General features: G+C 29.6%; 2 protein-coding genes across 2 annotated transcripts; both read left to right on the top strand.

The window, feature by feature from the left end:
• The first annotated feature begins 8111 nt into the window (after positions 1-8111).
• Positions 8112-9252, top strand: LOC123922455. The gene is made up of 2 exons (XM_045975171.1): positions 8112-9117; positions 9224-9252. The coding sequence occupies exons 1-2, from the start codon at positions 8112-8114 to the stop codon at positions 9250-9252; spliced, it is 1035 nt and encodes a 344-aa protein (XP_045831127.1).
• Positions 9253-9308: 56 nt separating this feature from the next.
• LOC123922456 lies at positions 9309-10622 on the top strand. Its single transcript, XM_045975173.1, has one exon. The coding sequence runs from the start codon at positions 9309-9311 to the stop codon at positions 10620-10622; it is 1314 nt and encodes a 437-aa protein (XP_045831129.1).
• The last annotated feature ends 11098 nt before the right edge of the window (positions 10623-21720 follow it).

A 21720-nucleotide genomic window follows, 5' to 3' on the forward strand; every position in this document is an offset into this window, starting at 1 on the left:
TAATAATATCTTATCTTTTACTATTGAAAATTAGTAAAAGGAAGGTTGAGTTGCTCATAGGCAAGCATTTTGATGATGTGTCACTCTAAGAAAATGTTTCTAATCTCTATTAAAATCTTTTACTTATTTCTTTTAATTTATTAAATTAAATCTAAAAAAAACTAAATTAACATCATCATAATTGTATGAGTAACCAAAAAAATCATCATAATTGTATGCATCATTTATAACTTATAAAATGATAAAGTTTAGTGACTAATAGGTTCACTCTCACTCTTTATAACCACCACCCCACATTCTTTTTCTACTCATTTCTAAATCTTAATATTTGACATTTTCACTCAATCTTTGAGCGTATTTCTACCATGGTGCTATGTATTGATATCCAACAATATTCATTTGTACTAATGTTTAGTTTTTGTTCTTCATTTATAGGTTGAAAGAAAGAATTTTTCACTACAAATCTATATATATAATTCCTAGATAGTTCTCCTACTATCCATCTTAACCCTAATCCACATCACCCACTTACATCCAATTAAATCACACAATAATGTCACATCACTTCCTTATATTATATCATTTTCATCTCTATTTTTTTTTGTTTCCACATCACTTCCTTATATTATATCATTCTCATCTCTATTTTTATTTTTTTATATTATATCAATCTCATAATAAATAATAAAGAATTATGTTTCTCCAATTATCCAAAAATTGATGTCACAAGATGTTACAATTTTCTACATTATTATTGAATTATACCTCTCCAATTATCCAAAAATTGATGTCACAAGATGTTACACTTTTCTACATTATTATAACATTTCTTAGTGACAATGAAGATGAACATAGTTGGATTCTCTTTCAACATTTATCTCATTTAAATGTCAACCGTTTTCATAGAAACAACAAAGAGTTTATAATTTAGTCACACAAAAAAATACGAAGAGTGTATACATTATTGACTTAATTACATTATAATTTTAGAGAAGAGTGAAGGTTATGCAAAAAGTTAGGTTATGGGATTGAAATATATAATAATCATTATCATTATCATATTTCATTCAATTTTAGTGTGTCGCCTATGCGTTGCACTATTGCATTGGCTGGCGCACCCCACAAAAAAAAAAAAATTCATTCAATTTTGATGGTCCGTACTCATTCTCTATACATATAGGTATATATATTGGTTGGAGGAAGTGATAAGTACATCACTTTTATATTATTATTATTATTATTATTATTATTATTATTATTATTTTCATTTTATAATACTTATTGTTACAATTTATACGAATAATTTTTCAACATTATAATATAAAATATCACATAACACCTGTGCATCGCACGGGTGTGGGACTAGTAGAATGTTAATGGATGAAAAAGCCGGTATTCTCAATTACTCTTATAACCTTTTCTACTTTCATTTGCGTAACGCTAACCAACTCTTGAATATTCTGTCTGTTTCATAATCTTTCTTATGGCTATGGAAGCGCTTAACTCTCCCACCACCGCTACTCCTTTCACTCCTTTCACTCCTTTCGAGGAACCAAATCACAGTTACATCGATGCTGCACCTTGGACTAAAGGTAAACGTTCTAAACGTTCTCGGAATTATATATATAGAATAGGCAATTCCACTTAATTCCTAGATAGTTCTCCTACTATCCATCTTAACCCTAATCCACATCACCCACTTACATCCAATTAAATTACACAATAATGTCACATCACTTCCTTATATTATATCATTTTCATCTCTATTTTTTTTTGTTTCCACATCACTTCCTTATATTATATCATTCTCATCTCTATTTTTTTTTTTTATATTATATCAATCTCATAATAAATAATAAAGAATTATGTTTCTCCAATTATCCAAAAATTGATGTCACAAGATGTTACAATTTTCTACATTATTATTGAATTATACCTCTCCAATTATCCAAAAATTGATGTCACAAGATGTTACACTTTTCTACATTATTATAACATTTCTTAGTGACAATGAAGATGAACATAGTTGGATTCTCTTTCAACATTTATCTCATTTAAATGTCAACCGTTTTCATAGAAACAACAAAGAGTTTATAATTTAGTCACACAAAAAAATACGAAGAGTGTATACATTATTGACTTAATTACATTATAATTTTAGAGAAGAGTGAAGGTTATGCAAAAAGTTAGGTTATGGGATTGAAATATATAATAATCATTATCATTATCATTATCATATTTCATTCAATTTTAGTGTGTCGCCTATGCGTTGCACTATTGCATTGGCTGGCGCACCCCACAAAAAAAAAAAATTCATTCAATTTTGATGGTCCGTACTCATTCTCTATACATATAGGTATATATATTGGTTGGAGGAAGTGATAAGTACATCACTTTTATATTATTATTATTATTATTATTATTATTATTATTATTATTATTATTATTATTATTATTATTATTTTCATTTTATAATACTTATTGTTACAATTTATACGAATAATTTTTCAACATTATAATATAAAATACCACATAACACCTGTGCATCGCACGGGTGTGGGACTAGTAGAATGTTAATGGATGAAAAAGCCGGTATTCTCAATTACTCTTATAAAATTATATTGTTCATTTAAAAGTTATCTTTAAAATACTTTTTTATCATAACAATGATTGTAAGTAAACAATCTTATTTTTCTCATTTATTTATTGATATTGGTTGTTCATTTGTTATCGAGAACATAGAACCATTATATTATTTTAGTCTACTTACTCCAGATCCATGTGATAGAACCAGAGGAAGAAAAAGGTATTTACTAATTTATAGATTTTTTGTTTGAGTCATCATTTACTTTCTCCAAAATAACTCTTGGGTACGTATTGTTCAACTTTTAATAATATCTTATGTTCTTTTCTTACTTTTCATGTATGCCTTCACTAATTTATTGATTTCTATGGCAGAATATTGACTAAAGTATCTATTGATTTTCATGCATCATTACGAGAAATTTGTAAAATAAATGGTCACTCATATAAGAATATCTTATCATCTATTGTATATTCAGTTTCACTCTTTTATTATTTATCCATTTTGTATTTCATATTCTTCATATATGTTAATCCATAATTTTTATGGTTGGATATCTATTATATTGATCGGCCAAATTATATATTGAAAATTGATATAACATCTTTTACTATCTTTTACTATTAAAAGAAAGCTTGAATTGCTCTTAGGTCTTCTTTGTGATGATGTGGCACCTCTAAGAGAATTTCTTACAAAAGAATATATCAATAATGAAAAATAAAAAATTTAATTAAAATTGACCAACTAATATTATAAGACCTAAAAATTTATATCTCGGTTATGATTTAGAGAGAGACATAAATGATATTATGACCATCAAATTCTCATGATTGTTGGAATTCTAAAATGAAATTCTCACAAGAAGATATATTAACAAACAATTATGTATTCTTATATTATTTGTCTCAGCTTTCTATTAAATTTGGAGTTATAATGATAAATGATAGTATATAATGTAATTGAGAAAAAACTGAATTGCGCCACATTGACATTTTTGCGTCCAACTTTACTAAAAAGTTCTCTGATAAACAAAAAAAAAAATCTTCCATAGAAAAAAAAATTAAAAATATGTAATTTTACTAAAGTTATCGTATAACTATGAATATAATTTTATATTTGATACCGGACTTTTTAGAAAAGAGAATTGATAAATACGAGAACAATAACATGTCTATTATTATTCCATAGAAGAAAAAATAATTGAAATCGATTATGAGATTTTTTTTTTTTTGATAATCAAAAATTGTATTAATAAGGAGTACAAGGAGTACTCAAATCCTTACAATACAATGAAAATCCCCTAAATGCTAAAAATACATAATAAGGGATTAACACACCAATCGGAATACAAGTAAGTGCAAGATCTACCCGAACGGCCTATGAACCAGAGCCAAGAAATGAGTTTAATTACCTACCAGAGCAGCTCTCGCATCTTTTAACCTATTCACATGATTTATCATGTGTTTTTTGCTTCAATGAGGTAGAAGATTGTCCACATCTTTTCTTTAAATGTCTTTTTATGCAACAAGTTTGGAGAAAGATATTTAGTTGGATGGGCTGTGTTTCTTATCATTACGTTGAGGGGTGGCATCACTTCAACTTTTTTGGAGATATTATGAAATCTAAAAGGGGACCAAAAGTTAAACACTTGATTTGGCTTGCGACAACGTGGTGTGCGTGGAATTTAAGAAACAATATTGTCTTTAGGGGTGCTATAGCTGATTTGGCTTTGTTGGTAGATTATGAGATTTAATTTTATGCTTAATCTTTTACTAGTAAAAGGAAGGTTGAATTGCTCATAGGCCTTCATTGTGATGATGTGGCATGCTTTAGAGAACTTCTCATATCTATTTAAAATTTGTCCCACAATTTATTTTGTGTGTCCATTCATCCTCCAAAGTAATTATCTATATGTTACAATAATAATGGCTCCCAATAATAATGAAAGAAAGAAAAGAAAAAAAAATAGACAAATTACAAAAAGAACAATGAATAGATATATGCTCTTTCATATTTTACACTAGCAAACATAAAATATAAATCATGCATGTGTAAATATGATTTGCAATTTGAAAAAATTTAATTTAAATAAATAAAGCAAATAAAAAAATTACTCCTCAAAAAAATTTCATGCTTGACAAAATAAATTTTATGAAAAAAAAAATACTTTAGTTGTTGAGTTGCTCACAAGCATGCATTGTGATGATGTGACACTCTATAAGAAAAGTTTATAATCTCTATTAAAATCTTTTCATATTTCATATAATAGAGTTACTCTAATAATAATAATATATTAAAATATATATTGTATGTTACAATTCCCTATTAATGCAATTGAAAACAAAGAATTCTTGGAGACACTAATATTGAATATGTAAATTTAGCTAATTATCAAACACAAGCTCTATATAAAGTTAACCCAAAAGCTAATTATCACCACCACCATATCAGGAAGTCTACCTTCTATGTTTTAACAAAATTTTAATTTGTCTATCTCATGGCAAAAACTCTATGGTTTCTTTGTCTAACATCTCCATGAGAAAAAGTTATGCATCTTCACATTCCATATGTTATAGTTACACATTATAGTGTCTTGAATTGATTTAAAAGCTATTGTGTGCATATATATAGTTACATCGTAAGTATATTGGTTTTTGTCCTTGGTAGGTGATGGTGTCTAACCTCTTAGAATATCAGGTATGTCTACATGTGATTGATTAAGAAATTGATATACATATATGTGATAGTTGCCTATTAATATGTTTGTAAATGGAAATTTTTCTATTAATCTGAGTTTGGAACATCTCTAATCATTTTTTATATTTCTTTTTTAGGTTGGATATTTTTTAACATATCAACCGGTGTTTTGTTCGATGATTAATTAAACTTTGAGTTGAATCGATTAATATGAATATGACTATTTTTTCATGTGAAGGAGGAGAACAGGATAAAACATACTTCTATTTTTGCTTACGTTGCATCCTTGCTCCTTATAAAGCCTATGAAATGGCACCTCATGTAAGGATGTGTATTTAACTCTAATGGCAGTTTGTAAACCATCATTTTTTTAATTGATATAATGTTTGTAATTAGACAACTTTTCTTTTTCATTTATTATTTTATTAGTCTAATGTTTTAGCTTATTTGTTTCTTATTTTCTTTTTCATTTATTATTTTATATAAGGTAAAAGATTTGTATAAAAAATTGTTGATTAATGGGAATATAATTAATTTTTTTCATGTAAATAAGTTGAAGAGGATAAAAAAGACTTCTTTTTATTGATTTTGAAGTGCCTTAAAATCTTTTATCTTTTACAAGTAAAAGGAATGTTGAGTTGCTCACAATCAAGTATTTTGATGATGTGGCACTCTATAAGAAAAGTTTACAATCTCTATTAAAAAACATTTTCATCATTTCCTTTAATTAAATCATTTTAATTTTAATTATCTTTAATTAAATCATTTTAATTTTAATTATCAATATATCAAATTATCACTATATAACTTCTTACAAGGGACCAACTAACTAAAATGAAAAATTATTAAATTAAAATGGACCAACTAATATATAAGATTTATATAACCACAAAATATTCATGACTATTGGAATTCTTTCAATACTAATAAAAAAAAGAATCATTATATTTCAAGCAAGTGACTCACTTTGATATTCCAAACCTCTTTGATCAATCCCTTAAAGAACTGAATTTAATAATAAAAAAAACGTGTGTCTCTCTTGCTTGAAATATATTCTTTCAATACTAAATGATTTAAAAATGGATCATTCTTCATTACTTATATTGTTTAGAAGGGATTGTTTGAAACCAAAGGGATCATACTTCTACTTAGCCTAATGAATTAAAAGGGATCATACTTCTAATTTTATGACTCTACTTAGACATATAAGTTATTGTGATGATGTGACACTCTATAAGAAAAGTCTACAATCTTTATTAAAACCTTTTCATATTTCATATAATAGAGTTACTCTAATAATAAATAATAAACAATAATAATATATTAAAAAAAAAACTAACACAATTTATTGTTGTTGAATTGAGACAAAAATGAATTGCAAGTAATGAAAGGTGCAATGATGCATCATGTTATTGTTTTAATTGCATTGCAATATCTTATTAAAATATATATTGTATGTTACAATTTCCTATTAATGCAATTGAAAACAAAGAATTCTTGGAGACACTAATATTGAATATGTAAATTTAGCTAATTATCAAACACAAGCTCTATATAAAGTTAACCCAAAAGCTAATTATCACCACCACCATACCAGGAAGTCTACCTTCTATGTTTTAACAAAATTTTAATTTATCTATCTCATGGCAAAAACTCTATGGTTTCTTTGTCTAACATCTCCATGAGAAAAAGTTATGCATCTTCACCTTCCATATCTTAAAGTTACACATTATAGTGTCTTGAATTGATTTAAAAGCTATTGTGTGCATATATATAGTTACATCATAAGTATATTGGTTTTTGTCCTTGGTATGTGATGGTGTCTAACCTCTTAGAATATCAGGTATTTCTACATGTGATTGATTAAGAAATTGATATACATATATGTGATAGTTGCCTATTAATATGTTTGTAAATTGAAATTTTTCTATTACTCTGAGTTTAGAACATCTCTAATCATTTTTTTATTTCTTTTTTAGGTTGGATATTTTTTAAAATATCAACCGGTGTTTTGTTCGATGATTAATTAAACTTTGAGTTGAATCGATTAATATGAATATGACTATTTTTTCATGTGAAGGAGGAGAACAGGATAAAACATACTTATATTTTTGCTTACGTTGCATCTTTGCTCCTTATAAAGCCTATGAAATGACACCTCATGTAAGGATGTGTATTTAACTTTAATGGCAGTTTGTAAACCATCATTTAACTCTAATGACACCTCCGTTTAATTTGTGTTCTATTGATGTTGGAGGAATTCAATTAAAAGAGGACAATCCAAATAATTTAGAAATATAAATATGTGTCTCATTTTTAAATACTATATTGTCTACAATGTGTATGTGATCTACTTGATCTCGATCAAGAGAAATATAGAAACAAAAACAAAGTAGAAATTAAAATAATTTTTTTTTTTTTTTGTAGTTGACACTCAAGTCTTGCGGTTCTTATAATTGTAATACATGCAAGAAGTTATATTGATTCAAATTGACTTAGAGGTTGTCCAAATATATAATCTTCATGCATTTATCGTATAACACTTGCCTAAATCTGGATGGTTCAATATGAGTATATATGAATTTTAATGGACGATCCTATTTTAATCTACGCATGCCATCTTATTCTTACAACCATAAAATGAATCGATGAAAAGAATTGTGCTAAAAACATGTTAGTTTAGAAATTGTGCTAAATACTTTTTCCTCCCACTTAGAATTGTACTAAAAACTTTCTAAATTAAGGAAAGAGGTTATCTATTAAAATACCAGAGGATTCTTACAAAGCGGGTTTGGATAGATGCAAGAACAATCTCCATGGCCGTTTGATCATGGCCAAGGGAGATAAACCTTTGCGCTTACATGAAATTCGCGAGAAGCTCACCAAAGCTTGGGCTCCGGTAAATAAATGGCAAATCACTCCGTTGGGGAAGGGCTTTTATGAGTTTTATTTTCAAAATTGTGAAGACCTCAATCGGGTTTGGAGCATCGGAACATGGAACCTTAAGCCGGGTTTGTTACGTCTGTCTGCTTGGTCCAGTGACTTCAAACCTGAAAACTTGAAGGTTACTAACGCTCAAATTTGGATTCGGATTTATGGTCTGCCACAAGAATATTGGATGCCTACGACTCTTTTTTCCATTGCATCTGGAATAGGTACACCTCTTTCTTTGGATGAAGCAACTAAACAGCGCACCATGGGTCACTTTGCGCGCATTTTGGTTGATGTTAATCTTGCTGAGGAGCTGCATTATCAGATTCTTGTAGAAAGGGAAGGGTATGCCTTCTTTGTTGACATAGATTATGAAAACTTGCCATATTTTTGCGAACACTGTTGCTGCATTGGCCATTCTATTGACAAGTGTAGAAACGTTAACAGCAAGGCAAAGGACCAAAAGCAAAGTGTGGAGAAGGTTGTTCCTAACAAACCTATTCCAAAATTTGTCCCGAAGCAGAAAAATAAGAACAATGAACCTGTCCAAGACAATGGGAAAATTAATGAAGAAGTCTCTGATTATAAATCTGATCAAGAGAATGCGGAAGTGGTGAAAGACACTTTTGAAGAACCTATAATGAATAAGGAGATGCGTGCAAATAATGGAAATCATGCTGACATGATTGTGGAGCATGCAGAAAATGACAAAAATGTGGATGCTTCTGTGGATCATGCACAACATCATGAAATTCTGAATCCTCGGATGGTAGAGCGAACAAGTGACATTCCAGTTGCTCATGAGAGAGACCACAACTTAGATGAGAATCCATCATCATGGGCAGATGAAGTTGATGATTCACATGATGAAGGAGGTGAATTCACAGTTGTAACCTCAAAGAAAGGTAGGGGTAAAAATAAAAAAATATACTCCTAAACCTGATTTACACACCCGGTCTAGGACGGGTAGCCAACTTAATTCTTTATGAAGATTCTCTATTGGAATGCCAGAGGCATTGGAAACCTTGACACAAGGTTAGTTTTAAAAAATTTATGCTTGAAGCATAAACCGAATATTATTTTTATATCTGAACCTATGATATCTTATACTCAATTTCCTGGTGATTTTTTGAGACCTCTTAATCTTAAAAGATTTGCTCTCAACTTCAGAAGACACGGTATTCCTAATCTTTGGGGGTTTTGTGACCTCAATATTGATCCATTGGTGCTTCAGTTGTCAGAACAACATGTGACTTTCTCACTTACTTTTGATCAACAAACATGTTATATTGCTGCAATCTATGCTAGTACCTCCCATGTGAATAGGAGAAAACTATGGTCGGAGCTTAATTCCCTTCAATCTCGTTTTGTTGGCCCTTGGTGCATGATTGGTGATTTTAATGCTGTTTTAGGTGCTCATGAAAAATATGGCAGGTGTCTACCTAATAAAACTTCTTGTGATGAATTCTCTAATTGGACAAATTCTAATCATCTTATTCATCTTGATACTCTCGGTAACCAGTTCACTTGGGCCAATGCTAGGAGAGGTCCTGCTTATGCTGCTCTTCGTTTGGATAGAGTCATTTGCAACTCTATATGGATTGACACTTGGAATTCTGTCTCTTGTTGTACTCTTCCTAAGGTTCAATCTGATCATCACTCTCTTCTTTTTAATTTTGATTCTGATGTTCAAACTTTTCCATCTTCATTTAAGTTTCAAAGTATGTGGATGTCCCATGATGATTGTAAGCGTGTTATATCTGAGCATTGGAAGAAAGATGTTGTTGGTTGTCCAATGTTTATTTTGCAAGCAAAATTGAAATCCTTGAAACCTATTCTTAAATCTTGGAATAAAGAAGTTTTTGGTGATGTGAACACCAAAGTGTCAAATGCTGTTGCTAAGGTTGATTCTATTCAACAAATTATTAATGATTCTGGTTACACGGATGCTTTAGGGGATGAAGAAAAAACTGCTCAAGTTAGTCTGAATGATGCTTTAAGAGTGCAGGAACATTTTTGGAGAGATAAGTCCAGGTCCAAGTGGTTTGTTGAGGGGGATAGAAACACTGGTTATTTCCATAAGCTCACTAAAATAAGACATATATCAAATAGAATGATTAGACTCAAGGCAGGGGACAATTACATTGAGGACATTAATGATATTGAACATCATGTGTTAAATTTTTACAAAGAATTATTTGCTAGTAGCAATAATTGTGCTCCTACTAATATTATTGAGCGCACTATACCTCATCTTATAACTGTTGCAGATAATGATATGATGACCAAAATTCCTTCTTTTGAAGAAGTTAAGCAGGCTGTTTTTAATATGGATGGTTCTTCTTCACCCGGCCCTGATGGTTTTCGGGGATGTTTTTTTTCAAAATTATTGGGATATTGTTGGCAGTGATGTTGTGGCCTCGGTCACTCAATTCTTTAGTCAAGGCTGGATTTTACCCAATCTGAATTCAAGTCATGTGGCTCTTGTTCCTAAATTTCCAGGTGCGGATACTATTGAAAATTTTAGACCTATCGCGGTGGCAAATTTTCAATTCAAAATTATTACAAAAATTTTGGCGGACAGACTTGCGGTGATTGCCCCTAAAATTGTTTCAGAACATCAAAGAGGGTTTGTACAAGGAAGACATATTTATTAATGCATTTGTATAGCCTCCGAGGCCATTAACATGTTGGACAAAAAATCTTTTGGTGGTAATATGGCTATGAAAATAGACATTAAAAAGGCTTTTGATACTTTAGATTGGAGTTTCCTTCTCAAAGTATTACAGGCTTTTGGCTTTAATCATAAATTTTGTTCTTGGATTTCCACTATTCTTCATTCTGCAAAATTGTCTCTCTTGGTTAATGGTAAAACTGTTGGCTTTTTCGGCTGTTCTAGAGGAGTCAGACAGGGGGACCCCTTATCCCCTCTTCTTTTTTGTATTGCAGAAGAAGTGTTGAGCAGACATCTTTCTCTTCTTGTGGATGCTAACAAGTTAAGTTGCATTACTTCAGGTAGAACTATTCTTCCTAGCCACTCCTTTTTTGCTGATGACTTGATGATTTTTTGTAAAGCTACTAAAAAAAATGCTAGAAACATTCATGATTTGTTGGAAGAATATGGTGCTAACTCGGGCCAGAGGGTTAGTCCTCATAAGAGCAAACTCTACGGAGGCTCTATTAGTCCTACCAGATTAACTACTTTGTCCAATACTCTTGGATTTTCTTTGGGTTCATTACCTTTTGACTATCTTGGAGTTCCTATCTTTAAAGGGAAGCCTAAGAACATTCATCTTCAGGCTTTAGCAGATAGAGTCAAATCTAAACTTGCTTCTTGGAAGGGTCATTCTTTGTCTATGATGGGAAGAGTCCAACTTGTTAATTCTGTGATTCATGGCATGTTGACATATAGCTTCAAGGTCTATTCCTGGCCTAAAGGACTGATTAAGCAGATGGATCGTTGTATTAGAAATTTTATTTGGTCTGGTAATATAGATAAGAAGAAATTGGTCACTCTGTCTTGGGACAAAGTTTGTACTCCTACTTCAGCTGGTGGTCTTGGGTTGAGAAAACTAAAAGACATGAACAAAGCTGGATGTCTTAAACTTTGTTGGGACTTTACTAAATCTGACAAACAATGGGCTATCACTCTTAAAAGTAGATTTTTTCGTAATTTTAGCCCCATCAATCATGCGATTTCATCATCTATTTGGTCAAGTTTGAAAAATGTTTTACATTTGGTTCGTGATCATAGTATTTGGCAAATTGGTAATGGTTTATCTACTTCATTTTGGAATGATAATTGGCTTGGCTACAAATTAAAAGACTTAATTTTGGAGCCACTTCCTAATCCTATTTCGCATCTCGTGAATGCCAAAGTTGCAGAAGTCGTTCATAATCAAGTTTGGGCTTTACCTGAAATTTTTAAACAACAATTCCCTATTATTACTTGCGATATTCATGCTCTTTCTCTCCCATCCACACCGGAACCAGACGAATTAGTTTGGGAATATTCTATCTCTGGAGAATTGACTTTTAAACTTGCATATTCTTGTGATATGCCGCCCCCTCAATGTATAGGCTGGACCAAGCTCATCTGGAAACTTTTTATTCCCCCTTCTAGATCTTTAGTTGTTTGGAGAATTATGCACAATGTTATCGCCACTGATGATAACTTGATCAAAAGAGGCATCACGATAGTTTCTTGTTGCAGTCTTTGTGGCAGTAGTTACGAAACTGTTGCTCATCTGTTCTTGCGCTGCCCCTTTATAATGCAGTATTGGAACTGGTTATCTTCTTTGCTAGGCATGCCTCTTGATCTCTCAAATTTTGATTCCCTTCTTGGCATATGTAACAAAGGTTGGAGTCCTCAATTGCATGATCTCATTATTGCAGCCATTGTCAATATTTTGTGGAAGGTCTGGAAATGCAGGAACAATGTCAGGTTTAATGATATTTATCCCTATTTTTCTCGGGATCTGATCTATGTGAAAAGTCTTATTCATCAAGCAGCCCATTATTCCAAAGGTCACATGTACTCATCTATAAAAGAATTTTCTATCCTCAAGCATTTTGGTGTTGATTGTCATCCTCCCCCTCCGCCATCTATTAAACAAGTCAATTGGATCATGCCTCCTAGTTTTTGGGTGAAGTGCAATACTGATGGTGCCTCTAGAGGTTCTCCAGGTATTTCTTCTTGTGGTGGCATCTTTAGAGACCATCTTGGTACTTTTTTAGGTGCATTTTCGGCTAACATTGGTGTTGCAACCTCTCTTTATGCTGAAATTTGCGCTGCAATTTATGCTATTGAATTTGCTTCTGCTAAAGGATGGACCCGTCTATGGCTTGAATGTGACTCTATCCTTTTAGTTCAAGCTTTCACTAATGTGAATGTGGTCCCTTGGAAGCTGAAGGTTAAATGGAAAAACTGTCTTCATATCATTCGGAATTTTCGTTTTAGATTTTCTCATATTTATAGAGAAGGAAATACTTGTGCAGACAGATTAGCTAATGCGGGTTTTTTTGTTGATGGGTTAGTCTGGTGGGATCAATTACCAAGTTGCTCTAGAGAGAGTTTCTTTAGAGATAGAGTTGGTTTGTCTAATTATCGCTTTCGTTAATCTTGTTTTGGTGGGTTTGGTTTATGCCCCCCCACCCTTTCTTTTGTTTTTTCATTCTAATAATACTTTTGGTGAGATGGTAGAGGAGTGGTAATGTATTGAGGTGCCAACATAGTTGGGATGTCGATGATTTACTATGATGCCATACTCTCCATTTTGGGAAAGAAAAAAAAAATTAAAAAAAGACAAAAATTATTAAATAAAAATTGTTGATGCTCATTTGTCAAAATAAATTTTAGAAATTATTAAAACCGTAGATGTTAAAATATATTTACATATATTTAGAAAATATAATCACACATATATTTAAACATATTTACACACAACTAAAATTCACCAATAATTCAAAAATTATTAATTTAATTTACATAATAATATAACTTTTTGGATAAATTAAGTACATATTCTAAAAGAATGTTTACGTTACGGCTGAAAATAAAATAGTGGAATATTTATAAGAATAAGATGACATTTTTTTAAGCAAATAAGAAGATGACACATGTTAAATCTTAAATTCATCTATAAGACTTTCTTTACCTTAACCAAAATTCAAATATATAAAATCTTCGTCCAAACTTATATATTGACAACAATAAATATTCAAGTTTATATAATATAATAAGAAAATAAATGTTCAAGAAAATATTAAATAAGAGGGACAAAAACTAACAATAATTTTGAAGAGACACAAACCTCACCAAAAAAAAGAAAAACAAACCAAAAACAAAAGGACCAAGCAAAAAAAAAAAGTGAACCAAACAATAGACTAAAAAATTGGGACTAATAAAGTTGAAATAAAATTTCACCAAGTGAATAAGTGAGAATAAACTCCAAGAAAACGAGAGATGAGTAAGTAGATAAGCTATTTGGAACCTTAAATTGCATAGAACGTAGTAAGCAAAATATGCTATTTGATACATAATTTTCAAAAAATGAGAACACGTGGAACAAATAGTCAAAGCCACCATATATGAATCATATTCTATAATCAAAACTTTTTTTAACATTTCTCATGAGCAATATTGTCTACAAGTATAATTAGGTATGCCTCCAACTCTTATTGAAAATAATAAAATAAGGGATACATCAAAAATAAAAAACAAAGTGACATTTGACTATAAAATTGCAACTCATATAAAGAAAACTAAAATCTTATATTATTACACTAATAAAATAAAAAATGATACATCCTTTCAAACTTATGAAATATTATAAGAGATCTATTACATTAAAATGTAAACAAACTACGATATAAATTAATAAAAAATCTAATATTTCTAAACAACTTTTTTTTTACTCATATACTAATATTAAATATAATCATATTTTAAAATAATATCTATTATTTAACTATATGTGATTATAGTTATCGCAATTATTATTTTTTATTTATAAAAATATTTTAATTTTATATCGCCATTTTTTTACATAATTTTTATTGAAATGATGTATCATATTTTATTTTAATTTGTGTCATCGTATAAAATCTTAGTTTTCATTATATGAGTTGCAATTTTAGTCACAAATCACTTTGCTTTCTTTTATTTGAGCAGTGCTAGGGTCACACTCTCGAACACACTCCTCTAACACACTCCAATTAAAATTTGCTACATCTCCACTTATTTTCTCTTAGTAACTTGTAACCGGTTTCACATGTAACCATTTATTTTTATTTTTTTTATTGTTATTTATCATGTTAATTATGTTCCGTCTTCTTCTATTTTTCAACTTCCCAGGGGGAAGTTCCCAAATCTTCACCCCTGATTCAACAATTCAGATCTGCAAAAAAATGCAATAACCCAAAACAAAACTTCATGGAAAACATATTTCACACCAAAATCTTTCTTTGATTTGAATAGAAACCTACAGAAAACAAAATAATTGAAATAGAAACATTAAATAAAAAGGATTAAACATTACAAACTCAGCTTCAGTATACCCATAACAGAATCCGACTCAAGAACGATTTAGATCGGGAAAAAACTGCAACAAAAATAAAACCCAACTCGAAATCTAAAAATGAAAAGGAACCTCGCGAGAAACACAGAACACGAAATCAGTCAAATCAAAACTCACGAAGAAGACAATTGAAATAGACAATAAAACTCACGATAAAGAAATTTGCAGAAACGAACACAAGAGACGATTTGCAGAGTAAAGAATGTTACAATTTTTTTTGAATGTTTCAGTCCTTTAAGATAAATAAAATACAAATAAATTAAGTATTAGTGTGTTAACCGGTACAACCTGTTAGTAGGTAAGTGAAAAAAACAAATTAATGATGTGGCAAATTTTAATTGGAGTGTGTTAGAGAGTGTGACCCTAGCACTCCTCTTTTTATTTTTAATGTATCCCTTATTTATCTATTTTTAATAAGAGTTGGAGGTCATACATACTTATACTTGGTGAAAATATTGCTCATGAGTGATGTTGAACTAAGAAGTATGGTGATTTTGACATTTTTTATCACGTGATCTCGTGTTCTGAAAATTACCTATCAAATAGCAACATTACTTTTTTTTTTTTTTTTTTTTTTTTTTTTTAACAAAAAGAGGAGAAGCAAAGAGCTACCACCGCAAACCATAAAATAAAGAAGAAACAAAAAGAGATTACAAAAAAAAAAAGGAGGGGGACTAGGCCAAAACCTCCCTAAAGATGCACCACCCTAAAGAAGGGTTTACCAAGTCTATTCGCCTCAAAACTATCTTTAATCACAAGAGGTACATCATTCCAAATAGTAAGCCTATCTAATGTGAGACCTATATTAGCTAAGCTATCAGCACAAAAATTTCCTTCTCTAAACACATGAGAGACAACGAAGTTCATCGACTGAGTGAGTAATAAACAATTAAGCCATCTGTTTCTTAAAGCCCAAGGGACTAGCGAAGAGGATTTAAAGGCCTTGACCACCAGAGTTGAATCAGTTTCAAGCCATAGATTGTTCCAATTTTTAAAAGCTGCAATTTCTATGGCTTGCATAGCACCACATAACTCATCTACTTACCTACTTTAAATAGCAACATTACTGCTTACTCCCTTCTATACAATTTAAGATGCCAAATAACTTATCTACTTACCTCCCTCTCGTTCTTATCAATTATTCACTTGGTGAAATTTTATCCCGATTTTATTAGTCTCGATTTTTTTTTTGTCTATTGTTTGTTTTTTTTTACTATGAGGTTTTTCTCCGCTCATTTTGCTTTGAATTTTTTTATTTAATAATCTTTATTCGGATTTAAACATAAGAAGGTTATTTAAAAAAAAATTGTTTAATATTAACCTACATAGTAGATTTGTGTATATTAAGGACAATTAATATAATTTTTAGTGAATATCTGTTAATATTCATAAGTTTGAAGAGGTGCATTATATTTTATTCTAATAGTGTAATAGCATGAGAACTTAATTTTCTTTTTATGCATCGTGGTAGTATAGTCGCAACTTGCTTTGCTTTCTTACTTTTTTTTTTCTTACCGTTGTTTTTTTACTTTTGTATATTAGATGTAGTCATGCTTGCCTTCTGCTGATATATTGACTTTGTTGAGCTGAGTTTTATTTATTATTAAAATTTATTCTAAATTTTTTTTTTTGATCATTTTTTTTCATTTGTGCAATTTTTCAACTACTTTTTTCCTATACTATTAATAAAAAAATGTAAATAATTGATATTTTAATAAAATAAAAAAAGTTTGTAACTTACGACTTTTCATTGACCTTTCATCAATTTGAACCTTTTATTATTTTTATAAATAAATAAAAAAATTTTTTTTGACTAAATTTGTTATTCTATAAATGAAATTAAATAGAAAAAAGAGTGTTAATTAACTAATTTGTGGAATGAGTGATGGATAAATTTGATTATGCTTGCTTTAACATAATCAAAATTCTTGGGGACGACTCTTGAGTTTCGTGTTTTGAATTTTACTTGTACCTAAAATTAAATAGAGATGTTGCTAGCAATGAATAAAAAAAAAAGTAAAGATTAGCCATATATTTAATAAAAATTACAGTAATAATATATAAAAATTATGTAAAAAAAATTGATTGAGACTATACATATAAAACTAAATTAAAAATTATACTTGACTTGCACTAATACATACACCATTTTCCAATCAGCAACATATTATTCTTCATAATACTGGTAACGATTGAAAAACATGAAATTGCAATGAATATTAGTGTTAATGGTGAGGTTGTCCATAAAACCATATGTCTTCATCTATGTGTTCATATATAAAAATAACAAATATGTAAATTTAAAAACACAATGGATAAAAAGTTGGTAAAAGGTGATCTACTTACTTGTTGACATTGTTTTAAGTGTGTAGCTGATAAGTTAGGAAATTATTCAAGGGATTGACAAAACTCACCTAAGTTCTCCTTCAAATCTTCCTCACATTCTGAACATGTTTTTGAGATAAAAAAAATAGGAAAATAAGCAAAAACTACCACTTGAAAGATACAATTGAAAATAATGGATTCATGAATCCATGATTACAGACGAACAAAAATAAAACTTTAGTTACATAGGTAAGAAATCAATTCATCATTTTTGACACCTACCCATCCGGTGATTCCAAATCAACAGATTTATCTGTTCCATTGTTATCTTTGAACAATTTGAACCTTAACAAAGTAAGAAAAATGGACATGAATATTAAAAATAGAATAAGCTTTAAACTTGAAAACACACCAAAATAAAAGCTACAATATGAATAGTTGAATACCAAAACATGTATGACTCTTCTTGCAAAAGTCTCAATATATATATATATATATATATATATATATATGATAAAATCTCCATGCTAGCTAGTATCTATATATACTTACTATGTCTATGGTTTCTTAATTTTATGAACATATATGTTTATTATTGGAATTCTTTGAGTCACGTAGCATAATAACTTTCCTAATTATATTTATTGACCTTATGTATTCATTTCATAAGGTGTGGGTAGATTGATTTTCCGTATTCTTTTTCATTAAATAAACCCGTGCGTTGCATGGGTTTGATTAAAAAAACACGTTTAAAATATTTTTTAAATAAAATATAATAACTACGATAAGTATAAATACATATAATTAAATTTAATATTAGTCATGAGAAATGTTGAAATAAGCTCATGTTATAAAATGTGATTCATATATGTTAGTTTTATCTTTTTCATCTTTTGATCTCATTCCTTGAAAGTACATACCAAATAGCATAGCTTCTTACTCTCCTCTATGCAATTCAAGATATTTCATATTTAACTAAATTTTAGTTCTTGTGTTGATATATCGACTTCTTTTAGAGTTTTTTTTTTAGTAATTTGTTAATTCTTTCTTTCTTTTTTTGTTTAGATTTTTTTCCTTTGTTTAATTATGTCCCTCGTTTTTCTTGTTGTTTAGTTGGTCTTTTAATCATTTAATAATATTTAATTGCGAATTTGTTTTTAATTTGGTTTAAGAACTTTCAATAATGACTTTCAAAGTACTCCAAAATAGAAATGAGAGAATGAAACAAAAAAAAATATTGATTATTGGATATAAAAAAGAGTGAGTGAAATTAAATAAATCTCCAACATTGATTTATGATTCATCTTTGGTGGTTTTTGTCTTTCATCCTTTGGTCTTTCTTGTAAAATTACGCACAACTTGACGGAACTATTAACTTTACTCCTCTATGTAATTTAAGGTTTCTCATATTTATTGAAATTTATGGTCATCCATAAACAAATTAGTATTCTTCATCTTTTAATTGAAATTGAAATACTACTTCAAATTCTTCATCCCCCCTAAATCAGGTAGATTCCTATCGAAAAGAGGTTTGACAATTAGTTTTTTCAAAATTCATTATAATTTGGTTTTTTTTTTCTATGCTTGCAATTATATTGTTACAAAATATTTTTAAAATGTGGAAGTTGAAAATGTGAAACAATTGAATTAAGATTAAAGATGAAAATTTAATTTTTTTTTCTAATTCACATAATTATAGGCACTAATAGTATAAGAATGGGTGAAAAATGTTTTTGACACAAACATAAACGAATAATATTAGAGTCATTCACTCTTTAATCTCTTGCAAATGGACCAAATTATAAAAATTGTTTTCACTTTTTTATAACTTGCATATAATTTTGGCATACTTACATTTTTTATAACTTGTAAATAGATCATTTATATATTTTAGGGATGGAATAATTTTTTGTTAAAAGAAATGATAATTAAAATCAATTTAACAATAATGTTCATTAGTTGTATATATAAAAAATCTCCAATTATTAATTTGATAAAAATGATAATTATCCAAAGAACATTTAAATTGCAACCTAAGATGACGTGCTTAGATTAAAATACGACTGTCTATTAAAATTTATATATATTCAATCCACACTTAACCGATCCAGATTTAGGCACATGTTATACGATAAACGTATGAAGATTATATATTTGGACAACCTCTAATTCAAGTTAAATCAATATACTTCTTGTATTACAATTATAAGAACCACATGACTTGTTTGTAAACTTAAAAAAAAAAAAAAAATTGTACTTTGTTTTTGTTTCTGTATTTCTCTTGAGATATATCACATACACATTGTAGACAATATAGTATTTAAAAATGAAACACATATTTCTAAATTATTTGGATTGCCCTCCTTTGATTGAATGTCTCCAACATCAATATACATACCCTCAATCTATATAAATTTTAAGGCACTACAAAATCAATAAATAGAAGTCTCTTTTATCCTCTTCAACTTATTCACATGAAAAGTTAAATATATTCCCATTAATCAACATAAGAATATAAGAAACAAATAAGCTAAAACATTAGACTAATAAAATAATACACAAAAAAAGAAGATTTTTCTAGTAACAAACATTATATCAATAAAAAAGGATGGCTTACATGACTGCCATCAGAGTTAAATACACATCCTGTTTGTTTCCTTCACATGAAAAAATAGTCATATTCATATTAGTCGATATCGATATAAGTAAATAAGAAAGGATGCTTAAAAATTAGACTAACAAATTATACCATATCGCTAAAATAAAGCCTTAAATATTTGTTGAATCTACAGATTGTCTCACATTCTAGCAATGCCCACTTTTATACTACTTTCATTTGTCGCATTGTCGAGGTTATTGATCTCCAGCTCCTGTTGGCCTGTAAGGAAAACAAACCAAGATTGTATATGTATAAAGGGTTAAGTCTTATGTAAGTGGAAATATTGCATGTGAAGAGCATAGGTGTATGAAATGTAAGAACAATATGCTTACTTATTGACATTACTTCGAGAAGCAGACATGATGTGGTAACTCTCTTAGTTGTGTAATTAAAATATTTCTTGGGTGTGAAAGGTGGTGAGTATAGGAGTAATGAACACATTTATATAGGAACCAATTAACCATGTTATGAATATAGGAAGAGTTAGACTTGTTCAAAAAAAAATATAGGAAGAGTGTTAGGATGTGACCCAAAAAAAAAATACGAAGAGTTTGGCTATAGAGAGTCACACATGAAGTGGTTACAAATACACTAGTGCAGAAAGGGGATTCCACTACCGGCCAAATAGGGATTCCACTACTGGCCGCGGCCGGTAGTAAATACACTCGTCGTTGTAAGTCAATACTTTCCACGACGGGTCTTTTTATACCCGTCGTGGTATGTCAGGTTTCTACTGTATTATTAATTAAATTTATGAGGATTCCACTACGGGTATTTACAAATACCCGTAGTGGTATGTATGAGATTCCACTACGGGTATTTTCAATATCCGTAGTGGTATGTATAGTTTTCATTTTTTTTTTTATAGTCTGGGATTCCACTACCGGTATTTGTAAATACCGGTAGTGGTATGTGTGGTTTTAATTTTTTTTTTTTAGAATTGAGGATTCCACTACTGGTATTAACAAATACCCGTAGTGGTATGTATTGTTTCCAGTTTTTTTTTTTTAGAATCTGGGATACCACTACGGGTATTTAACAAATACCCGTAGTGGTATGTATTGTTTCCAGTTTTTTTTTTTAGAATCTGGGATACCACTACGGGTATTTAACAAATACCCGTAGTGGTATGTATTGTTTCCAGTTTTTTTTTTTTAGAATCTGGGATACCACTACGGGTATTTACAAATACCCGTAGTGGTATGTGTGGTTTTCATTTTTTTTTTTTTAGAGTCTGGGATTCCACTACCGGTATTTGTAAATACCGGTAGTGGTATGTGTGGTTTTAATTTTTTTTTTTTAGAATTGAGGATACCACTACGGGTATTTACAAATACCCGTAGTGGTATGTATGGTTTTCACTACTGATTGTTATAAATATCAGTAGTGGTATGTTAGTTTTTTTTTTTGTTTTTTTTCGTTTTTTTTAATTCCTGTGCCTGCAT

Source organism: Trifolium pratense, linkage group LG4 (assembly GCF_020283565.1).
Source record: "Trifolium pratense cultivar HEN17-A07 linkage group LG4, ARS_RC_1.1, whole genome shotgun sequence".
NCBI lineage: Eukaryota > Viridiplantae > Streptophyta > Magnoliopsida > Fabales > Fabaceae > Trifolium > Trifolium pratense.

What these genes read in the sequence shown, in the direction of transcription:
- LOC123922455 (XM_045975171.1), top strand. Translation starts at nt 8,112, where the DNA reads ATGGCCAAGGGAGATAAACCTTTGCGCTTACATGAAATTCGCGAGAAG. An exon ending in AGTTGTAACCTCAAAGAAAG is followed by an intron (nt 9,118 to 9,223) that starts GTAGGGGTAAAA and finishes TTGGAATGCCAG; the next exon opens with AGGCATTGGAAACCTTGACA.
- LOC123922456 (XM_045975173.1), top strand. Translation starts at nt 9,309, where the DNA reads ATGATATCTTATACTCAATTTCCTGGTGATTTTTTGAGACCTCTTAAT.